The sequence below is a fragment of the Pseudozyma flocculosa genome (assembly GCF_000417875.1).
Source record: "Pseudozyma flocculosa PF-1 unplaced genomic scaffold scaffold00021, whole genome shotgun sequence".
NCBI lineage: Eukaryota > Fungi > Basidiomycota > Ustilaginomycetes > Ustilaginales > Ustilaginaceae > Pseudozyma > Pseudozyma flocculosa.
The window spans coordinates 6,890-21,621 of NW_006920889.1; the positions used below are offsets into that span (position 1 = coordinate 6,890).

At 66.9% G+C, this 14,732-nt stretch overlaps 5 protein-coding genes across 5 annotated transcripts in view; 3 read left to right on the forward strand and 2 right to left on the reverse strand.

Annotated features, from left to right (window-relative positions):
- PFL1_05633 (uncharacterized protein) overlaps nucleotides 1-524 on the forward strand; it is a gene marked incomplete at both ends in the record, with an annotated part of 2,145 nt that extends 1,621 nt beyond the window's left edge. The window contains 2 exons of the mRNA XM_007883169.1: nucleotides 65-267; nucleotides 413-524. Coding sequence (XP_007881360.1) covers nucleotides 65-267; nucleotides 413-524 — 315 coding nt within the window. The remainder of the gene's footprint in view (nucleotides 1-64; nucleotides 268-412) is intronic.
- A 347-nt stretch (nucleotides 525-871) lies between these two features.
- On the reverse strand, nucleotides 872-3,269 carry PFL1_05634 (uncharacterized protein; the record flags this gene model as incomplete). Its single annotated transcript, XM_007883170.1, has 3 exons — nucleotides 872-1,576; nucleotides 1,683-2,732; nucleotides 2,955-3,269. 3 exons carry the CDS (start codon nucleotides 3,267-3,269, stop codon nucleotides 872-874), a joined length of 2,070 nt encoding a protein of 689 aa, XP_007881361.1.
- Nucleotides 3,270-4,021: 752 nt separating this feature from the next.
- On the forward strand, nucleotides 4,022-6,108 carry PFL1_05635 (uncharacterized protein; the record flags this gene model as incomplete). The annotated part of the gene is made up of 2 exons (XM_007883171.1): nucleotides 4,022-5,374; nucleotides 5,527-6,108. 2 exons carry the CDS (start codon nucleotides 4,022-4,024, stop codon nucleotides 6,106-6,108), a joined length of 1,935 nt encoding a protein of 644 aa, XP_007881362.1.
- A 271-nt stretch (nucleotides 6,109-6,379) lies between these two features.
- Nucleotides 6,380-9,460, reverse strand: PFL1_05636 (uncharacterized protein; the record flags this gene model as incomplete). Its single annotated transcript, XM_007883172.1, has 1 exon — nucleotides 6,380-9,460. One exon carries the CDS (start codon nucleotides 9,458-9,460, stop codon nucleotides 6,380-6,382), a length of 3,081 nt encoding a protein of 1,026 aa, XP_007881363.1.
- A 966-nt stretch (nucleotides 9,461-10,426) lies between these two features.
- On the forward strand, nucleotides 10,427-14,087 carry PFL1_05637 (uncharacterized protein; the record flags this gene model as incomplete). The annotated part of the gene is made up of 5 exons (XM_007883173.1): nucleotides 10,427-11,340; nucleotides 11,481-11,730; nucleotides 11,837-12,207; nucleotides 12,373-12,472; nucleotides 12,576-14,087. 5 exons carry the CDS (start codon nucleotides 10,427-10,429, stop codon nucleotides 14,085-14,087), a joined length of 3,147 nt encoding a protein of 1,048 aa, XP_007881364.1.
- Nucleotides 14,088-14,732: the final 645 nt, after the last annotated feature.

Sequence of the window (14,732 nt, forward strand, 5' to 3'; positions counted from 1 at the left end):
GTCAAGTCGCTCAAGGACCGCATCCCCGAGCCGCTCCGTCAACCGCCTCCTGACGCCCGCCCAGGCCCAGAAGCTGCGCGCCGCCGAGGCCAGGCAAAAGGCCAAGGCAGAGGCCCAGGCAAAGGCGCTGGCGCTGGCAGGAGGCAAAAAGGCGAAAGCCGGAGGCAAGGCGGCGACACCGGGAGGGGCGGCCAACCTCCAGTCGAGGATCAGCGTGCCCCTGGCCCAGAGGCTGGCCAAGCAGGCAGGCACGCCCAAGTCGGACCTGTGAGTGTGGGCGGAGGAAATCGCTGCCGTGTCGGCCAAGGTTGCTGCTTTGTCCTTTTCTTGCGCTTGCGCTGACGAGATCGTGTTTGGGCTCTCCTTCGCATCCTGTTTCTCCCCTCACGCCATCGACGCCAACCCTTCGCAGCGCCGCGCAAAGGGAGGCGGACAAGAAGAAAAAGAAGAGGGCGGTGGCCAAGGCCAAGAAGAAGTCGGCCGCCGGGGGCGCGGCCAGTGCCGGCATGGAGATTGACGCCTGAGCGAGGCGATGCAGAGCAGGGCAGTGCAGAGCAGACTGGCCTGCGTCCGCCCAGCTCGGTGTGCTACCCACGGCCGGCGGCGCACGAGAACAAGACGATGACACTACAAGAGACCTCGACGAGGCCGGCGGCGGCGGCGGTGGATGCCGGTTTAGATTTGTCCAAGAAGGTGCTGTGCTGGGCCGAAGCCGAAGCGGCAATACTAGTTTATCACAGGGCCGTTTGTCTATGCTCCTTATCCCTGCCGGAGGTCGATCGTAATGGTTCGTTGTTCGGCTTGAGGGCGGGCGTTTGGCGACGAGGGGAAGGAAAGGAAAGGGAGGGGAAGGGGAAGAGGGGGGGCCTCGTCACTCGCCTCGTACCGCCCTATCCTCGAGGGTCTTCCACTGCGCGACGAACGAGTCGTAGATGGCTGTCCGGTCAGGGCGCGGGTGTGCGACGACCTGTACGCCGCCCTGCGTCTCCTCGTCGTCGTTGTTCTCATCGTGTTGAGAGGGGGACGAGGAGGAGGAGGAGGACGAGGGGGAAGACGATGAACGGGATTTGATCGACTTGATGAACGCGTCAAACTCCTGCGGAACCGCCCCCGCCCCCGCCCCGGCAGTGGTAGAAGAAGAGGAGGCGACTTGGGAACGGTGCCATCCCCAAATGGCCTTGTAGGCCGCACCGACCGAACAGAAGTTGTAGTGCGCTGCCGTCCACCTCTTTGCCCCTGGCGCCTGATCGACGACGGCGACGGGCTGGACGGGCTTGACGACGTCGCTGCCAAACACGTCCGAGAGGACTTGACAGATGACCGGGTTCGAAGATGCCCCGCCTACCGCGTAGAGCCTCTTGATTCCGCCCGAGGTTGGGGTCGAGCGAGGCGAGGCAGAGGAAGAGGAGGGCGACGAGACGATCGACAAAGAGCGGTGACGGTAATTGAGGAACTGGGTTTCCAGGATCGCCGAGGCGTTGCACGACGCCTTTGAAAACGAGGGCACGCGCGTGAATTCGCCCGCCGACGACGACGTGGGGCGTGCATAGCGGTGTACTCCGCTCGCTCCGTCCGGCTGGCGACGGCGAGGGCAAAGGAGGTGACAAGACCATGGCGTCAGTACTGGATGTCGGAGTCGCTCCCCCCGTGCCATGCCGCTCGGACCCGCCGCGCCGACTCACGATAATCTCTGGGCGGAGCCAGTAGAAGCCGACCCTCTGCTCTTTCCCCTCGCCCTCCTCGAGCCTGGTCGACTCGACATCGGCATTGAAGCGGTCCCAGCTCGACTCGCAAAACTCGTCGCGCACCCACTCGCGCGCCAGCGATCCGCTCTTGTAGACGAGCATGTTGAAGTAGGAAGAAGAAGAAGACCCGCCGCCGGACGACGACAACGACGACGACGAGGCAGTCTTGGCTGGATGGACAAAGGCGTGGAACTCGGGGTGGGGCACGTACTGGGCCGTCGAGACCATGACCGTGTCCGAGGTGCCGAGCGAGACGATGGCCTCGCCCTCGGCCAGGCTAAAGGCGAGAAACGTGGCCGGGTTGTCGCCCGTCCCCGGGAAGACATCGCAGTCCGGATGGAAGCCATACCGCTCCACCCACCACTGCCCCACCTTGCCCACCGCTCGACCCGTGTCGCGCGCCACGACGCCCAGCTTGCGTTCGAGCTCGGCGGCGCCGCCCAGGTCGTCGGCTTCGCCGGCGTCGCCTCGCTCGCTCTCGCCGCTGACGAGACGGAGGAGCTCCCAATTCCAGCCGGGCTCGAGGCTGCCCTTTGTCTCGGAGGTGTGCTCCGAGTCGGGCCGCATGTCCCACAGGTTCATGCCGCAAGCGTCGCTCTCGTCGATGGGCTTGACGGGGTCGTCGTCGCTGGCATCGGCGTCGCGGTTGCCTCGGCCGGCGCAGAGAAGGGTGGTGACAAACGACGAGACGAGTGCAATGCGGTGGGTGTCTTTGTACTGATGCGGGTGCGACTGGCGCCAGGCGTGGATCTGGGGGCCCGTGAAGCGGGTGTGGGCGCGGGAGCCCGTGACGCGGGCCAGGCCGCGTGCGCCGTCCGGGTAGAGGTGCTCAAAGGCGGCGCAGGATGCCGCCGTGGAGCTGTCCTGCCAGTTGGGGACGACGTCGCGCGAAAAGGCCGAGGGCAGCTGGTCGGCCAGGGTGGCGGCGGGCGAGAGGGAAGCGAGGAGCGAGGGAGCCTGGCGCGAAAAGTAGACCGAGGCGTGTTGCTGTTGTGCGGGGGAGGAGGGAGGTGGAAGAGGGGATGGAGAGGACAGGGTGAGAAGGCGATAGACGAGTGCCGAAAAGAGGGGTTGAGAGAGGACAACGAGGTGAGAGAGGACAACGAGGTGAGAGAGGACAACGAGATGAGAGAGGACAACAAGAGCAGAGAAGCGGGATCAGTCGATGTTGGCCGGGACGCGAGGGCCGAGGGAGGCGCTGCGACCTACCTGACCTGCTGCGCTGATGCCCCGGATGCGGTCGACAGCCCATTGCTTCTGCTTGATCTTGTCTGCCATGCGGTCGAGCGCCTCGACGTAGAGCAGGACGGGGGCCACGACGGTGCCCGGGGGGTCGCCCGGCTGAGGAGCGAGCACGCCGCCCTTTGTTGCATGGTGCGGGAGGTCGCGGTCGAAGCGGACCTCGAGCTCGTCGAGTACGGCGAGCGAGTTGTCGAGGAGGGAAGCCTTGAGGGCCTGGGTCGAGAGGTCGAGGCCGAGAAAGAGGGGCGACGCGGTGGTGGAAGCGGGTGGTGGCGGCGGCATGGTGAGGGTATCTGGGGCCAGGGTTGTGGTTCGAGGGCGGCAAGGTGGGGTGTCGACGGGGTGGCCTTGGTTGGAGGGAGGGGGTTTATATCGAGACGGGCCAGAGGACTAACTGAGCGAGAGGGGGAGCGAACAAGGCAGCCAACCAGCCAGCCAGCTGGAAGATTGGCCAGGGATGACGGACAGGGCCACGAGGAAGGAAGGGGTCCCCGGTCACCGCTGCGCGCGGTTGTCAAAGATGGCCGAAGCGTCGAGGGATGTGGGGCCAGGCTAGGCCGTGCCTCAGGCCCGCCAGCCAAAGGCGTCGAGAGATTGCCGGGTAGCCAGCAAAGATGGCCACCGTCGTCCAATCTCGGGAGTCGGAGAGGGCGGCCGAGGGGGGCCATCGCTTTCAAGCTCGCGGCGTGGCCCGGCTGCTCTCTGGCTTCACCCAAGGCAGAGGAAGCATTGGATTGGCATCCGAGTCGGTGTCTGGCAGCACAGCATCGACGCTGTTGCAACTGCCATCCGGTGCTCTGAGCATCGTCGTTCGTCGCCCTGCTCGCCGCTAGCAAGAGCGACGCTGATGGGTCCGTGCGGCGACCGACACCATAGAGCGGCCCGCGCTTGATGCAATTTCGCCTGGAATTTTTTTCTTCTTGACTGGCCGGGCTGCAGCTGGCACCTCTCGCTGCTGGAATTTTGAGCTCGACGGCCCCGTCGTGCCACCACCACCACCACCACCACCATCCCATCTCCACCGCACCGACGCCATGGCATCGGCAACACCATCCTCCAGCAGCCGCGCGGGCGGTGCCGTGCGGCCCGCCGACGACGACTCGGCTTCCTACCACAGCGACTCGTCGTTCGACTCGCACGACGACCAGGACTGGGCAGACTGGGTCGAGGACCAGCCCCCCGCACTCGCCCTCTTCCCCGACCAGGACGGCTCCTACCCCACCCTCCCCTCGGCCCTCGCCGCCATCCAGGACGGCGCACAAAAGGGCTGCGACGTGCGCAACGTCGTACGCACCCTCGACCTCGACACCCTTGGCGCCATCCGCCTCGTCAACCGCATCCGCAGGCTCAAACTCGCCCCCTCCGACGTCAACGCACTTACGGGAAACGAGGACTGGTGGCAGGGCGAGCAGGAGCTCAAGCCCGTAGACGGCGGCGACGAGGACCCGCTCCTCCAGTTCGACTTTGACGGCGAGCAGTTCGGCGATGACGGCCACGGCCACCTCGACCGCGCTTCGACGGCTGCGGCACCCACGGCCGCTGCCGCCGGCGGGGCTGCATCCGAGCAAATCGAGCAGCTCCAGCACGAGCTCGAAGCCACCAGGGCCACGCTGCGCGAGGTCCAGTCGCGCCTACTCGCCACCATGGGCGTGTCCTCGTCTTCGCTCGACTCGGACCGCCGCGGGCCCGTGGCCGGGCTCAAGCCCACCGCCAAGCTGGCCAAGCTGACTCCGGGCGGCAAAGAGGGGCGCGACGACGACTCCCACTACTTTGACTCGTACGCCAGCAACGACATCCACCAGACCATGATCTCGGACCGCGCCCGCACCCTCTCGTACGCCCGCTTCCTCCTCTCGCCCGCCAACTCGCACCTCATCCGCGGCAAGACGGTCATGGACGTCGGCTGCGGCTCGGGCATCCTCTCGCTCTTTTGCGCCCGCGCCGGAGCCAAGCGCGTCGTGGCCATCGACGCCTCCAACGTCGCCAAGCGCGCCCGCGCCAACGTCGAGGAAAACGGCTTCGGCCACGTCGTCACCGTCGTCCAGGGCAAGGTCGAGGACCTCGACGACGAGCTGGCCCAGTACGCCGCCGGCGTCGACCTGCTCGTGTCCGAGTGGATGGGCTACTTTTTGCTCTACGAGTGCATGCTCCCCTCGGTCCTCTACGCCCGCGACCGCTACCTGGCGCCCACGGGCATCCTCGCCCCGAGCCACTGCCGCATGACGCTCGCCGCCGTGTCGGACCAGGAGCTGCTCCACGAGCGCATCCACTTTTGGAACGACGTGCACGGATTCAGGATGTCGGAGATGCAAAAGGGCCTCTACGACGAGGCGTACACCGAGGAGCTCAAAAACGACGCCGTCGTCTCGGACGTGTGCGACATCTACGTGAGTCGAGGCGCGCTGCCGCGCCGCCTGGCCTGATCGAACCCCCCCGGCGTCGTCGTCGTCGTCCACGGCTCTTGCTGACCCTCCCCATCTCTTGCTGACCCTCTCCGTATCTTGCTGCCCTCCATGTTCCCCCCACCCCCTCCTACCAGGATCTACCGCTGCAAGTGCTGAGCTACCGCCAACCGACCTTCACGTCGCCGTTTACGCTGACGATCAAGGAGGAGGAGACGACGATCCACGCGCTGGCATCGTGGTTCGACACGTGGTTCACGCCCGATTCCAAGCCGTGGCCGCGTTCCGCCCAGACGGGGGAGGAGGAGAAGCGGGATACGGTGGGTGGCGAACGGCTGCAGGGTCTGGGTGCCTGCACCGTCGAGGCACCGACCGAATCGGACGTATACGGTCTCGACCTGCAGGGTTCCGCCGTTACCGCACCACCACCACCACCACCGGAGCAGGAGGGAGCCAAGGGGGAGGTGGTCAGTTTCACCACGGGCCCCCACGGCCTCATGACGCACTGGAAGCAGACAGTCTTCCTGCTCAAACAACCCATCCAGGCCTCGAGGGGCGATACCATCACCGGGTCCATCCAGGTCATCCAGTCCGCCGACAACTCGCGCGAACTCGAAGTCGAACTCCACTACGAGGTGCGTCCCGCCTCCCTCGGCCCCGTTCGAACCAAGGGTGAGGGCGTGGGCACCCGCCTCGTCCAGCTCTACAAGGTCCGCTAGGTCCATCCCTGAACCCTCCATATCGATCGCTGAGAGGCAGTGGTCGGGTCTTGTTCCTAGTCGTCTCCTTTTTGTCCACCGAGGGACGAAGGGAGGTTCTTTCTTTTTGTACATACATGGAGCACGCCATGGAATGGCGATCAGCAGATCAAAGCAGAGCGGATGAGAGCAGAGCAGAAAAGAAAGACGAGGAGCCGGCCGACACGACCCGACGGCCGCTGCCTCTTGTCCTATCCGGCCCCCGACTGCCAACCTCTTGCCGCCGCCTTGCCTAGGCGACGACGACGGCGGCGACGACGCTGAGCAGCATGGCGTCGACCTCGGGATGCTCCTGGGCCAGGTAGGCGTCCATCTTTTCAAAGTTGTCCATGGCGTAGCGGCCCTTTGCCTCGTGGCGGTGCTGCGGGAACATGCCGTCGACGACGAGGCCGCTCATGTCGATCCAGAGCCGGCTCGGGTCGCGCAGGTCGGATCGCGTCGCGTCGACCGCACCGCCGCCGACGCCGGGGTCCGTGGTGACGAGCTGGCCAAAGTCTTGGCCCGTCTTGCGGGCGCGGGCGGCGGCGAGGCCGTCGGCGTCGAGGCGGAGCACCAGGTCGACGCTCCACTTTGACTGGCCGTGGCGCCCCACCTGCTTGATGTGGTGTCGCCGGTGGCCGCTCGGCGGCGTAGAGGGCAGGTTCCACTCGACGACGTCGCCGTCAAAGGCAATGACGGGCCAGATCATGCCCGGGTGCTGGATCTCGAGCGTCACGCTGCGCGTCGCCCGGTCAAAGTCGACGACCTCGTCGACGGCGCGCAGCGTAAAATGCTGCGAGGCCGGGGCGGGCGCGGCGTAGGGCGTGACCGAACCGCCGCCGTCGGCCGCCGGCGCGGGCCCGGGCAGCTGGAACTTGTACGGCGTCAGGAAGTCGCTGACCGGGTAGAGGATGTCGAAGTCGGTGTTTTGCGCGTTCATCTCGTGCAGCACCGCCGACTCGCCCGGCCGGCCCAGGACGCGCTGCACGTCGTTGGACAGCTGCTCGAAGCCGGGCGCCGGGTCGGCCGCGCCCAGGTTCATGAACCACTCGCCGCTGGTGATGTTCTGCACCTGGTGCACAAACAGGCGCTTGGGGTGGAGCGCGTCAAACGGCTGGCGCGCCGCAAACACGGCCACCATGACGGCCGTCAGCGAGACGAGCGCCAGGATGGCCCGGCCGAGCGTCGCCGTCGTGTAGCGGTGCGACAGCGGCACGAGGGCGGGCAGCGAGAGGAAGCTGAGCGCCGCCACAATCGTCGCGATGATGTTGTCCGCCGGCGACACCTCGCCCATGCGGCCCGTCAGCGGCACAAACAGGTCGAGGAACGACGCCATGCCCTCGAAGCCCACCGACGAGGGCACCAGGACCAGCGCGACGTACGTCCACGGCGACACGCGCATGTCGGGCGCCACCTGGCGCATCTCGATGTTGCCGAAGCCGACGAGGACAAAGTCGTTGATGGTGGTGCTGAGCAGCAGGGTGCCCGCCGCGAGGATCATGAGGTACGCCGAGCCGATGGAAAAGGCGTTGAGGCCGAGGAGCACCAGCACAAAGACGATCTGCATGCCCGTCATCGTGGCGCGCTCAAAGTAGGGGCGCTGGTGGGGCTTGACGAGGTGCGACATGGCGTACTGCACCGCCAGCACCGAGGCCAGCGCCGGAGGGCCGTAGAGGGCGACGGCGGCCCACTCGTGCGAGAACCACGACATGCCGCGGCCGAGGACGTGGACCATGAGCAGGGCGACGGCGTTGGCGCCGACGACGGCGGCCAGCAGGCTGACGACGGTGCCGAGGACCGAGAGCATGGTGAGGTTGAGGGCGTTGAGGTGGCTCTCTGCGCGCGTCACGGCCGACATCTGGAAGTTGACAATGGCCGAGATGCCCATGACGATCGACTTGAACGCCTTGGAGCTGATGAGGAAGAACTTGCGGCCGGCCAGGGTGAAGTAGATGGGCAGCGAGGCGCGCGACTGGCGAGGCTGGATGCTGGCCAGCTTGGCGGAGGCGTTCGGGTCGAGGCAGAGGTGCTCGAGGATGGCCAGCACGTTTTCGCCAAAGTGCTGGGTGGCGCCCGGCTCGAGGTGGGCGGGGACGTCCTTGCGGGTGTGGTAGAGGTACGACGAGCCGACGAGGGCCATGTCGAGGCCGGTGAGGTGGTTGCCGTACTCGACAAACTGGCGGAAGTCGGTGTCGCTGAGGATGAGGCCGGTGGAAAAGACGTCGTTGGCGAGGACGGTGCCAAAGGGGTGGGGCACCTTGGAGTAGGCCTCGATCATCTCGGTGCTCGTGGCCTGGAAGAGGAGCTCGGGCCCGCTGGTGCCGCACGCCTCGAGGTTGACGACGGCGCGGACCGTGTCCTTTGTGGGGTGGTGCTGGGTGATGTAGAGGTGCGAAGCGTCCTGGAGCGACTCTTCGCCGTTGTTGAAGAGGAGGACGACGCTGTTGTGCAGCCTGCGGCCCGTGTTGGGCAGGGTGAGGGCGCGGAGGGCCTCGAGGAGGATCGAGACGCCGATGCCGTCGTCTGCGCCGCCGGGCGAGGGGAGGGTCGAGTCGAGGTGGGCGTTGAGGAGGAGGGCATTTGCCTTGCCCTCGTTGGTGCCGTCCGAGAGGCGGACGACGAGGTTGGACATGGAATAGTACTTTTTCCACACGGTGCTGCCCATGAAGTCGAAGCGGTGGGCGCCGTCGCCGAGCTGCTTCCACACCTCGACCTGGGTGCGGGTGCCGGTGCCGGCGAGGCCCGTGTCGTGCCAGCCCTCGTAGCGGCGGAGGATCTCTTCGAGCCAGTCCTCTGCCTCGACGTGCTGCTTTGTGCCCACGATGCGGTAGCCGATGCCGACCGAGAGGTGGTGCATGACCGAGACGGCGTTGGCCTCGCTGAAGTGGGAGCTGAGCGCCACCGGATCCCCGCCGCGGGCGCTGGCGCTCCTCTGATCGAGGGCGGCCACGGGCGACCTGGGATCGTAGGCGGTGGCGAGCTCCGGATCGAGGCCGGCAGCGATGATGGCCGTCGAGGGTTTGGGGGCGGGCAGGCGGTAGTGCAGGTAGAGGGTCGTCGAGGCCAGCAGCGCGACGAGGGCGGCGAGCAGCAGCGCAAACAGCGGCGACTTTGGCGTACGGCGGTAGTTGACCGGGTCCACCTCGCTAGCCTCTCGATCGGCAATGATCCGCGCCGCCGCTTCGGCAGCAGCGGCAGAGCCGTCGGCCCTGGTTCCGGCAGAGGTGGCCGTAGCGGCCGTGGTCGCGGTCGCGGTCGCGGTCGGAGGTGCTCCGGCGGGCGTCGTGCTGGGCTTGGGGCCGGCCTTGGCTGGCCTCGCCTTCTTTGGCGGCATCTCCGAGGCGCGCGGCTGAGCTCGACCGGGGCGGCTGGACGGAACGGGGCGGGGGCGTGGCAGGAGACGGAGGCCGGGAGGCCTGGAGGACGAGGACGAGGACGAGGACGAGGACGAGGTCGAGGGGCGGTGCTGCGACACTTGAAGTGCTCTCTAGCTCTACTGCTCTCTACCACGGCACGGCACTCTGTAGGCGGACGACGGGATCGAGGTTAGAGATGGTCGAGGTGATGGGCGCAGGAAGCAACCCGGCCAGCCGCAGCGGCGCAGAGGACAGCAAGCTGGAAGAAGACAGGTAGGCAGGCAGGCTTGCCCTCTGTCTGCAGGCCACGCCGTCGATCTGTGTGCACTTTGCCGAATGCCGGCCGGCGTCTTGGTTGCCCTCGCCTCACCCGCGGTCCACGGCTGCTGGGTCTCGTGCGGCTGAGCCTGGCTTTCAGCTGGCTGCACCTTGCTTGGCCTCCTCCACATGCCGTCCCCCCTCTCTGCCCGCTCGCCTGCTGCTGGCCCGTTCCCCCTCCTTGAGCTTTGCCCATGGACCCTAGCTCGTGACTGCCAGCCCCGCTCGCTCGTTGCCCGGACCGCCGCCCGTCATCACCACCACCACCTCGACCATCCACCCTGAGCGTCCAAGCGGGCGTCCAGCATCGACCCTCGTGCTTCTGTCCATCATCTCCTGCCGCCAAATACGACGCCACGCGTGGCACCACTGCGCTTGTGTGCTCGAGCACGCGGTCGACTCCGAGTGACACAAGCGTCTCGCCTGCTCGACGCCGAGGCGCAATCGGACCGACCTGCTCGTCTCGGCCAGCTCCGACGCTACTGTCGCCGGCAGAGGCCGTAGACCCCTTTGGTTCCGGATCGCACCCGCCTGTCTGGCGCATTCATCGATATCAAGGAGGGCCCGACGACTCGAGACAGCGTGACTGCCCCTGCCGCCGCAACCGCTAGGGCATCGCTGCCAAGATGGACCCCTTCGGTGATCCCGACCAAGACCACAGCAATGTCACCACTGCTGCTGCTGTGGGTCCCGAGGCAGCCATCGACGGGTCGCCAACGCATCACAAGGTTGACTCGCCCTTCGTCGAAGAGGAGGGACACGACCAGGCACCCGCCGCAGCCACGCCACCTTCGGCAGTGGCGCAGGACAGCCTCGATCCACTCACCGCCTCCGCCCTCGCCTCCGCCAGCGCCCCTCACGCCCGCTATCGCGATGGCTTTGACGAGCCCCCCGCATCAGTGATGCTCGACATCGACGGAGGCACGGGCACCCCTCGTGCCAGCGCAGGCGCAACCAGGCGTTCCGAAACATCAGCCCCGTCGTCTCGAGGTGGGCGCTTCAAAGCCTCGATCTTTGAGCAGTCCCGCATCCCAGACGAGCCGCAAGCGGAACATGCGTCGTCGCACCGCGATAGGAGAGGAAGCACAGCCGACGACGACGATGACGACATCGACGACCCCGACGGCCTCTACTCGGACGAGGAGGCCGCCCTCATGGCCAGAGAGGAGCGCAGGCGCGGCTACCCGCAGTCATCCTCGTCTGGACGGCGAAGTAAGGGCAGATCTCGCCGCCAGCGGGCCGACGGCACCACCTACGAAGACGGCAGCGCCTCTAGCTCGAGGCATCGAGGTTCCTCCTCCAGCCGCTCCGGGCGCAGCGAGAGGAGCAAAAAGGCCCGAGGCTGGCGCTGGACATCAGCCCTGCCTTCCACGGCACCCCAGAGCCGCCGCACGGCGCTGCGAGGGCTCGACCCGAAGCAAAAGGCGCTCTGGATGTGGGCCAACGTCGACAACATGGACGCCTTCCTGCAGGAGGTCTACTCGTACTACGTGGGAAAGGGCGCCGTCTGCATCGCCCTCTCTCGCGCCCTCAACCTTCTGTGAGTATGCACGGGTCAACCGGTCAGACAAGCTGTCCGTTCCGGCTGCGGAGCGATGAAGCTGTTCGCTGACCTCGACGCCCCTGTTCTCTGCCACTACCTCCTGTTGATCCGCTTGCATGCGCATGCGCTTCCGCCAGGACGATCGCCTTCGTCATCGGCTTCTCGACCTTCCTGCTGGGCTGCGTCGACTACTCGAGCATCCGCCACGACGGACGTCTCTCCGAGGTCATCGTCGACCACTGCGTGTCGCGCTTCTCGAACCTCGCGCTGGTGCTCCTGGTCAGCTTCGTCGCCTTTTTCGGCTGGCAGGTGCTCCAGTTTGGCTTTGGCCTCTCGCGCCTCGCCGCTATGCACCGCTTCTACACCCACCTCCTCAACATACCGGATGTGAGTGTGCAGTCAGCCCGCCGCCGAGCGTCGCAGTGCAGCAAAGCCCGCGGTGACTGACGTGCAAACCCCTCCCTCGCACCGGTCTGCCCTCTTTTTCCTGCAGGCCGACGTCCAGTCGATTCCGTGGAACGAGGTCGTGAACCGCATCGCCACGCTGCGCGAGGAGCATCCGATCACCTCGCTCAGCTCGCAGGCCGAGGGTAACGCCGACGACGGCGCGGGCCGACCCAGCGAGAAGCTCGATGCGCACGACGTCGCCAATCGCATCATGCGCCAGGAAAACTACCTCATAGCTCTGTTCAACAAGGACACGCTCGACCTCTCGATCCCCGGGCTGCGCCACCGAAGCCCCGCCCTGACCCGCAGCCTCGAGTGGAATCTCAACTTCTGCCTGCTCGGCTTCCTCTTCGACTCGCGAGGCCAGGTCAGGCGCCAGTTTCTCACCGACCGCCACCGCGGCCAGCTGATTGAAGGGTGAGTGCCGGCCCCAGCCCAGCATGCCGTCTCGGTACGGAACAATTGCCGGGCGTTGCCCGTTGAGCGCCGTCGAACGGACCCATGCCGAGTGCCGGAGCGCCTCTCTTATGCCCCGTCCACCCCGCGTTTGATCTCAACCCGCGTATGCGACCGACGGAACAGGCTGCGCCGGCGCTTCGTCTTCATGGCCATCGTCAACGCCGTCTTTGCACCATTCATCGTCCTGTATCTGCTCCTCTACTCGTTCTTCCGCTACTTTGAGGTGGGTACGGCGGCCTTGGACTGGCACGCAACGCCACCTCTGCCAGGCTGACAGGGCGATCCCGCTGACGTCCTCGGACTCTTGCCTGCTGCCGGAATGCCAGGAGTACCACAAGGATCCCTCGAACCTCGGCTCCCGGCAGTACACCCAGTACGCCCGGTGGAAGTTCCGCGAGTACAACGAGCTGCCGCACCTCTTCCGGCGCCGCTGCCACAGCTCGTACCCGTACGCCCAGCGCTACATCGACCAGTTCCCCAAGGAAAAGACGGCCGTGGTGGCGCGCTTTGTCGCCTTCATCGCCGGCTCCTTCACGGCGGTGCTGCTGCTCGCCTCGGTCATCGACCCGGACCTCTTTCTCCACTTCGACATCACGCCGCAGCGCAACGTCCTCTTCTACGTTGGCGTCTTTGGCGCCGTGCTGGCGTTTGCGCGCGGCATGATCCCCGACGAGCACCTCGTCTTTGAGCCCGAGGTGCTGCTGCGCGCTGTCATCCACCACACCCACTACATGGCCGAGGGCTGGAAGGGCCGCTTCCACTCGGCCGACGTCCACGCCGAGTTCGGGCGCCTTTACACGCTCAAGATCTACATCTTCTTCCAGGAGCTGCTCTCGGTCATCACGACGCCGTTTGTCCTCTGGCTGTCGCTGCCCAGGAGCGCCCCCGCCATCATCGACTTTTTCCGCGAGTTCACCGTTCACGTCGACGGCGTCGGCTACGTCTGCTCGTTTGCCGTCTTCAGCTTCCGCCGCGATGGCGTCGCCGCCGACGAGGCGACGAGCGGCGGTGGCGGTGGTGTTGGCGGTGGCGGCGGGCGTGCCGGCGTGCCCGAGTCGAGGCGGGCCAAGATGGAGCAGTCGATGCTCGGGTTCAAGGCCAACCACCCGGACTGGGAGCCCACGGACCCCGCCAGCTCCCTCTTTTTGTCGCGGATGGCGGCCATGGGCTCGGACGGCGGCGCTCTGCCCGCGGGACACTGGCTCGGCGACGACGGCCGTCCGGCTCGCGAAGGGCGGTACACGGATCGGGGGCGTGGAGCTGCAGCGGGAGCCGGCGGCGGCGGCGGCGGCGGCGGTGGGTTCGAAGGGCTGCGAGGTGCAAGTCGCGCTGCGGCCGACGCCGCCGAGGTGGGCGGCAAGCCGTTCACGCCAATCAACTCGACGCTGCTGGCGACGCGTTCGCAGTTCTACGAGGACGCCTTTACTCGGTCGATTGCGCTGGCGCGCGACAAGGACAATGCGGCTGCGCTGGCGGCGAGCGCTCACAACCAGGGACGGTCTGCCGGCAGCAACAAGCACCCGCCGCGATCGAGGTCCAAGGGGCGTGGGCGCGCCCACAACGACAGCACCTACTCGTCGCGGATCGTCGAGGTGGACGAGGAGGACGACGGCGACGATGACGCCGGGGTGGGTCGCTCACGAGCCAACAACGGCAGGGCCGGCCTCGAGGCCCACGGAAGCTTTGAAGGCGTCGACCCCGTTCGGGGCGGCGGCGGCGGCGGCAGAGGGATGGACCAGAGCCACTTTGATGCCACGTCGGCGGGCCAGACGGGAGTGCGCGACCTTCTGCACCACATCTCGACGGGAAGGGGCACGCCAGGCGGTGCGCGGTGGTAGTAGGCGCGCTCGGCTTGGCACCAGCTCGTGCCTGTTGCTACTCCTCGGATCCTACCTTCTGCATCTAAATCTGCTCCTGCCCGCGCATCCGTGTGCCAGCCTGGTCTCGACGCCGTTGAAATCAAGGTTCGTCGAATGCGAAGATGAAGAGATGAAGAGGTGAAGAGGATGTCGAGGGTGATCTGTTGGCCGGCGCTCGCCCCTAGGTCGATCGGGCTGCGCCGCCAGGGAGGAGCGCGGCCGGCTGGAGCTCAGCGCCTGCGCTCGCCTGCGCTGGCCTGGCCTGATCTGGCAGGCAGGCGGGCAGGCTGGCGCGCGCTGCATCCGATCGCCCGAAATCGGCGGTGCGTGAGAGAGGGTGAAAAATCGACTGACCCTTTGCCGGCCGATCCAGCAAGGGCTCAGCCTGGCCTGGCCCTGGCCTCGCCGAGCGCAGCGGCCTCGCGCCCGTGCCGAGCCACCCTCAGCCAGGCTGGCCAGCCTCCACGCCCCACGCTGCGTGCGAGGACGAGGGCACGTCGAGGCCTTGCCTGCCTCGCCCCCCCGCGACGGCGGCGAGCGAGATCCGTCTTCGCGTCGTCGGCCGTCGGCCTCGGGGCGGGGGCGGAGGGCGGACGGGCGGAGGGCGGAGGCGGTCCGGTCCGG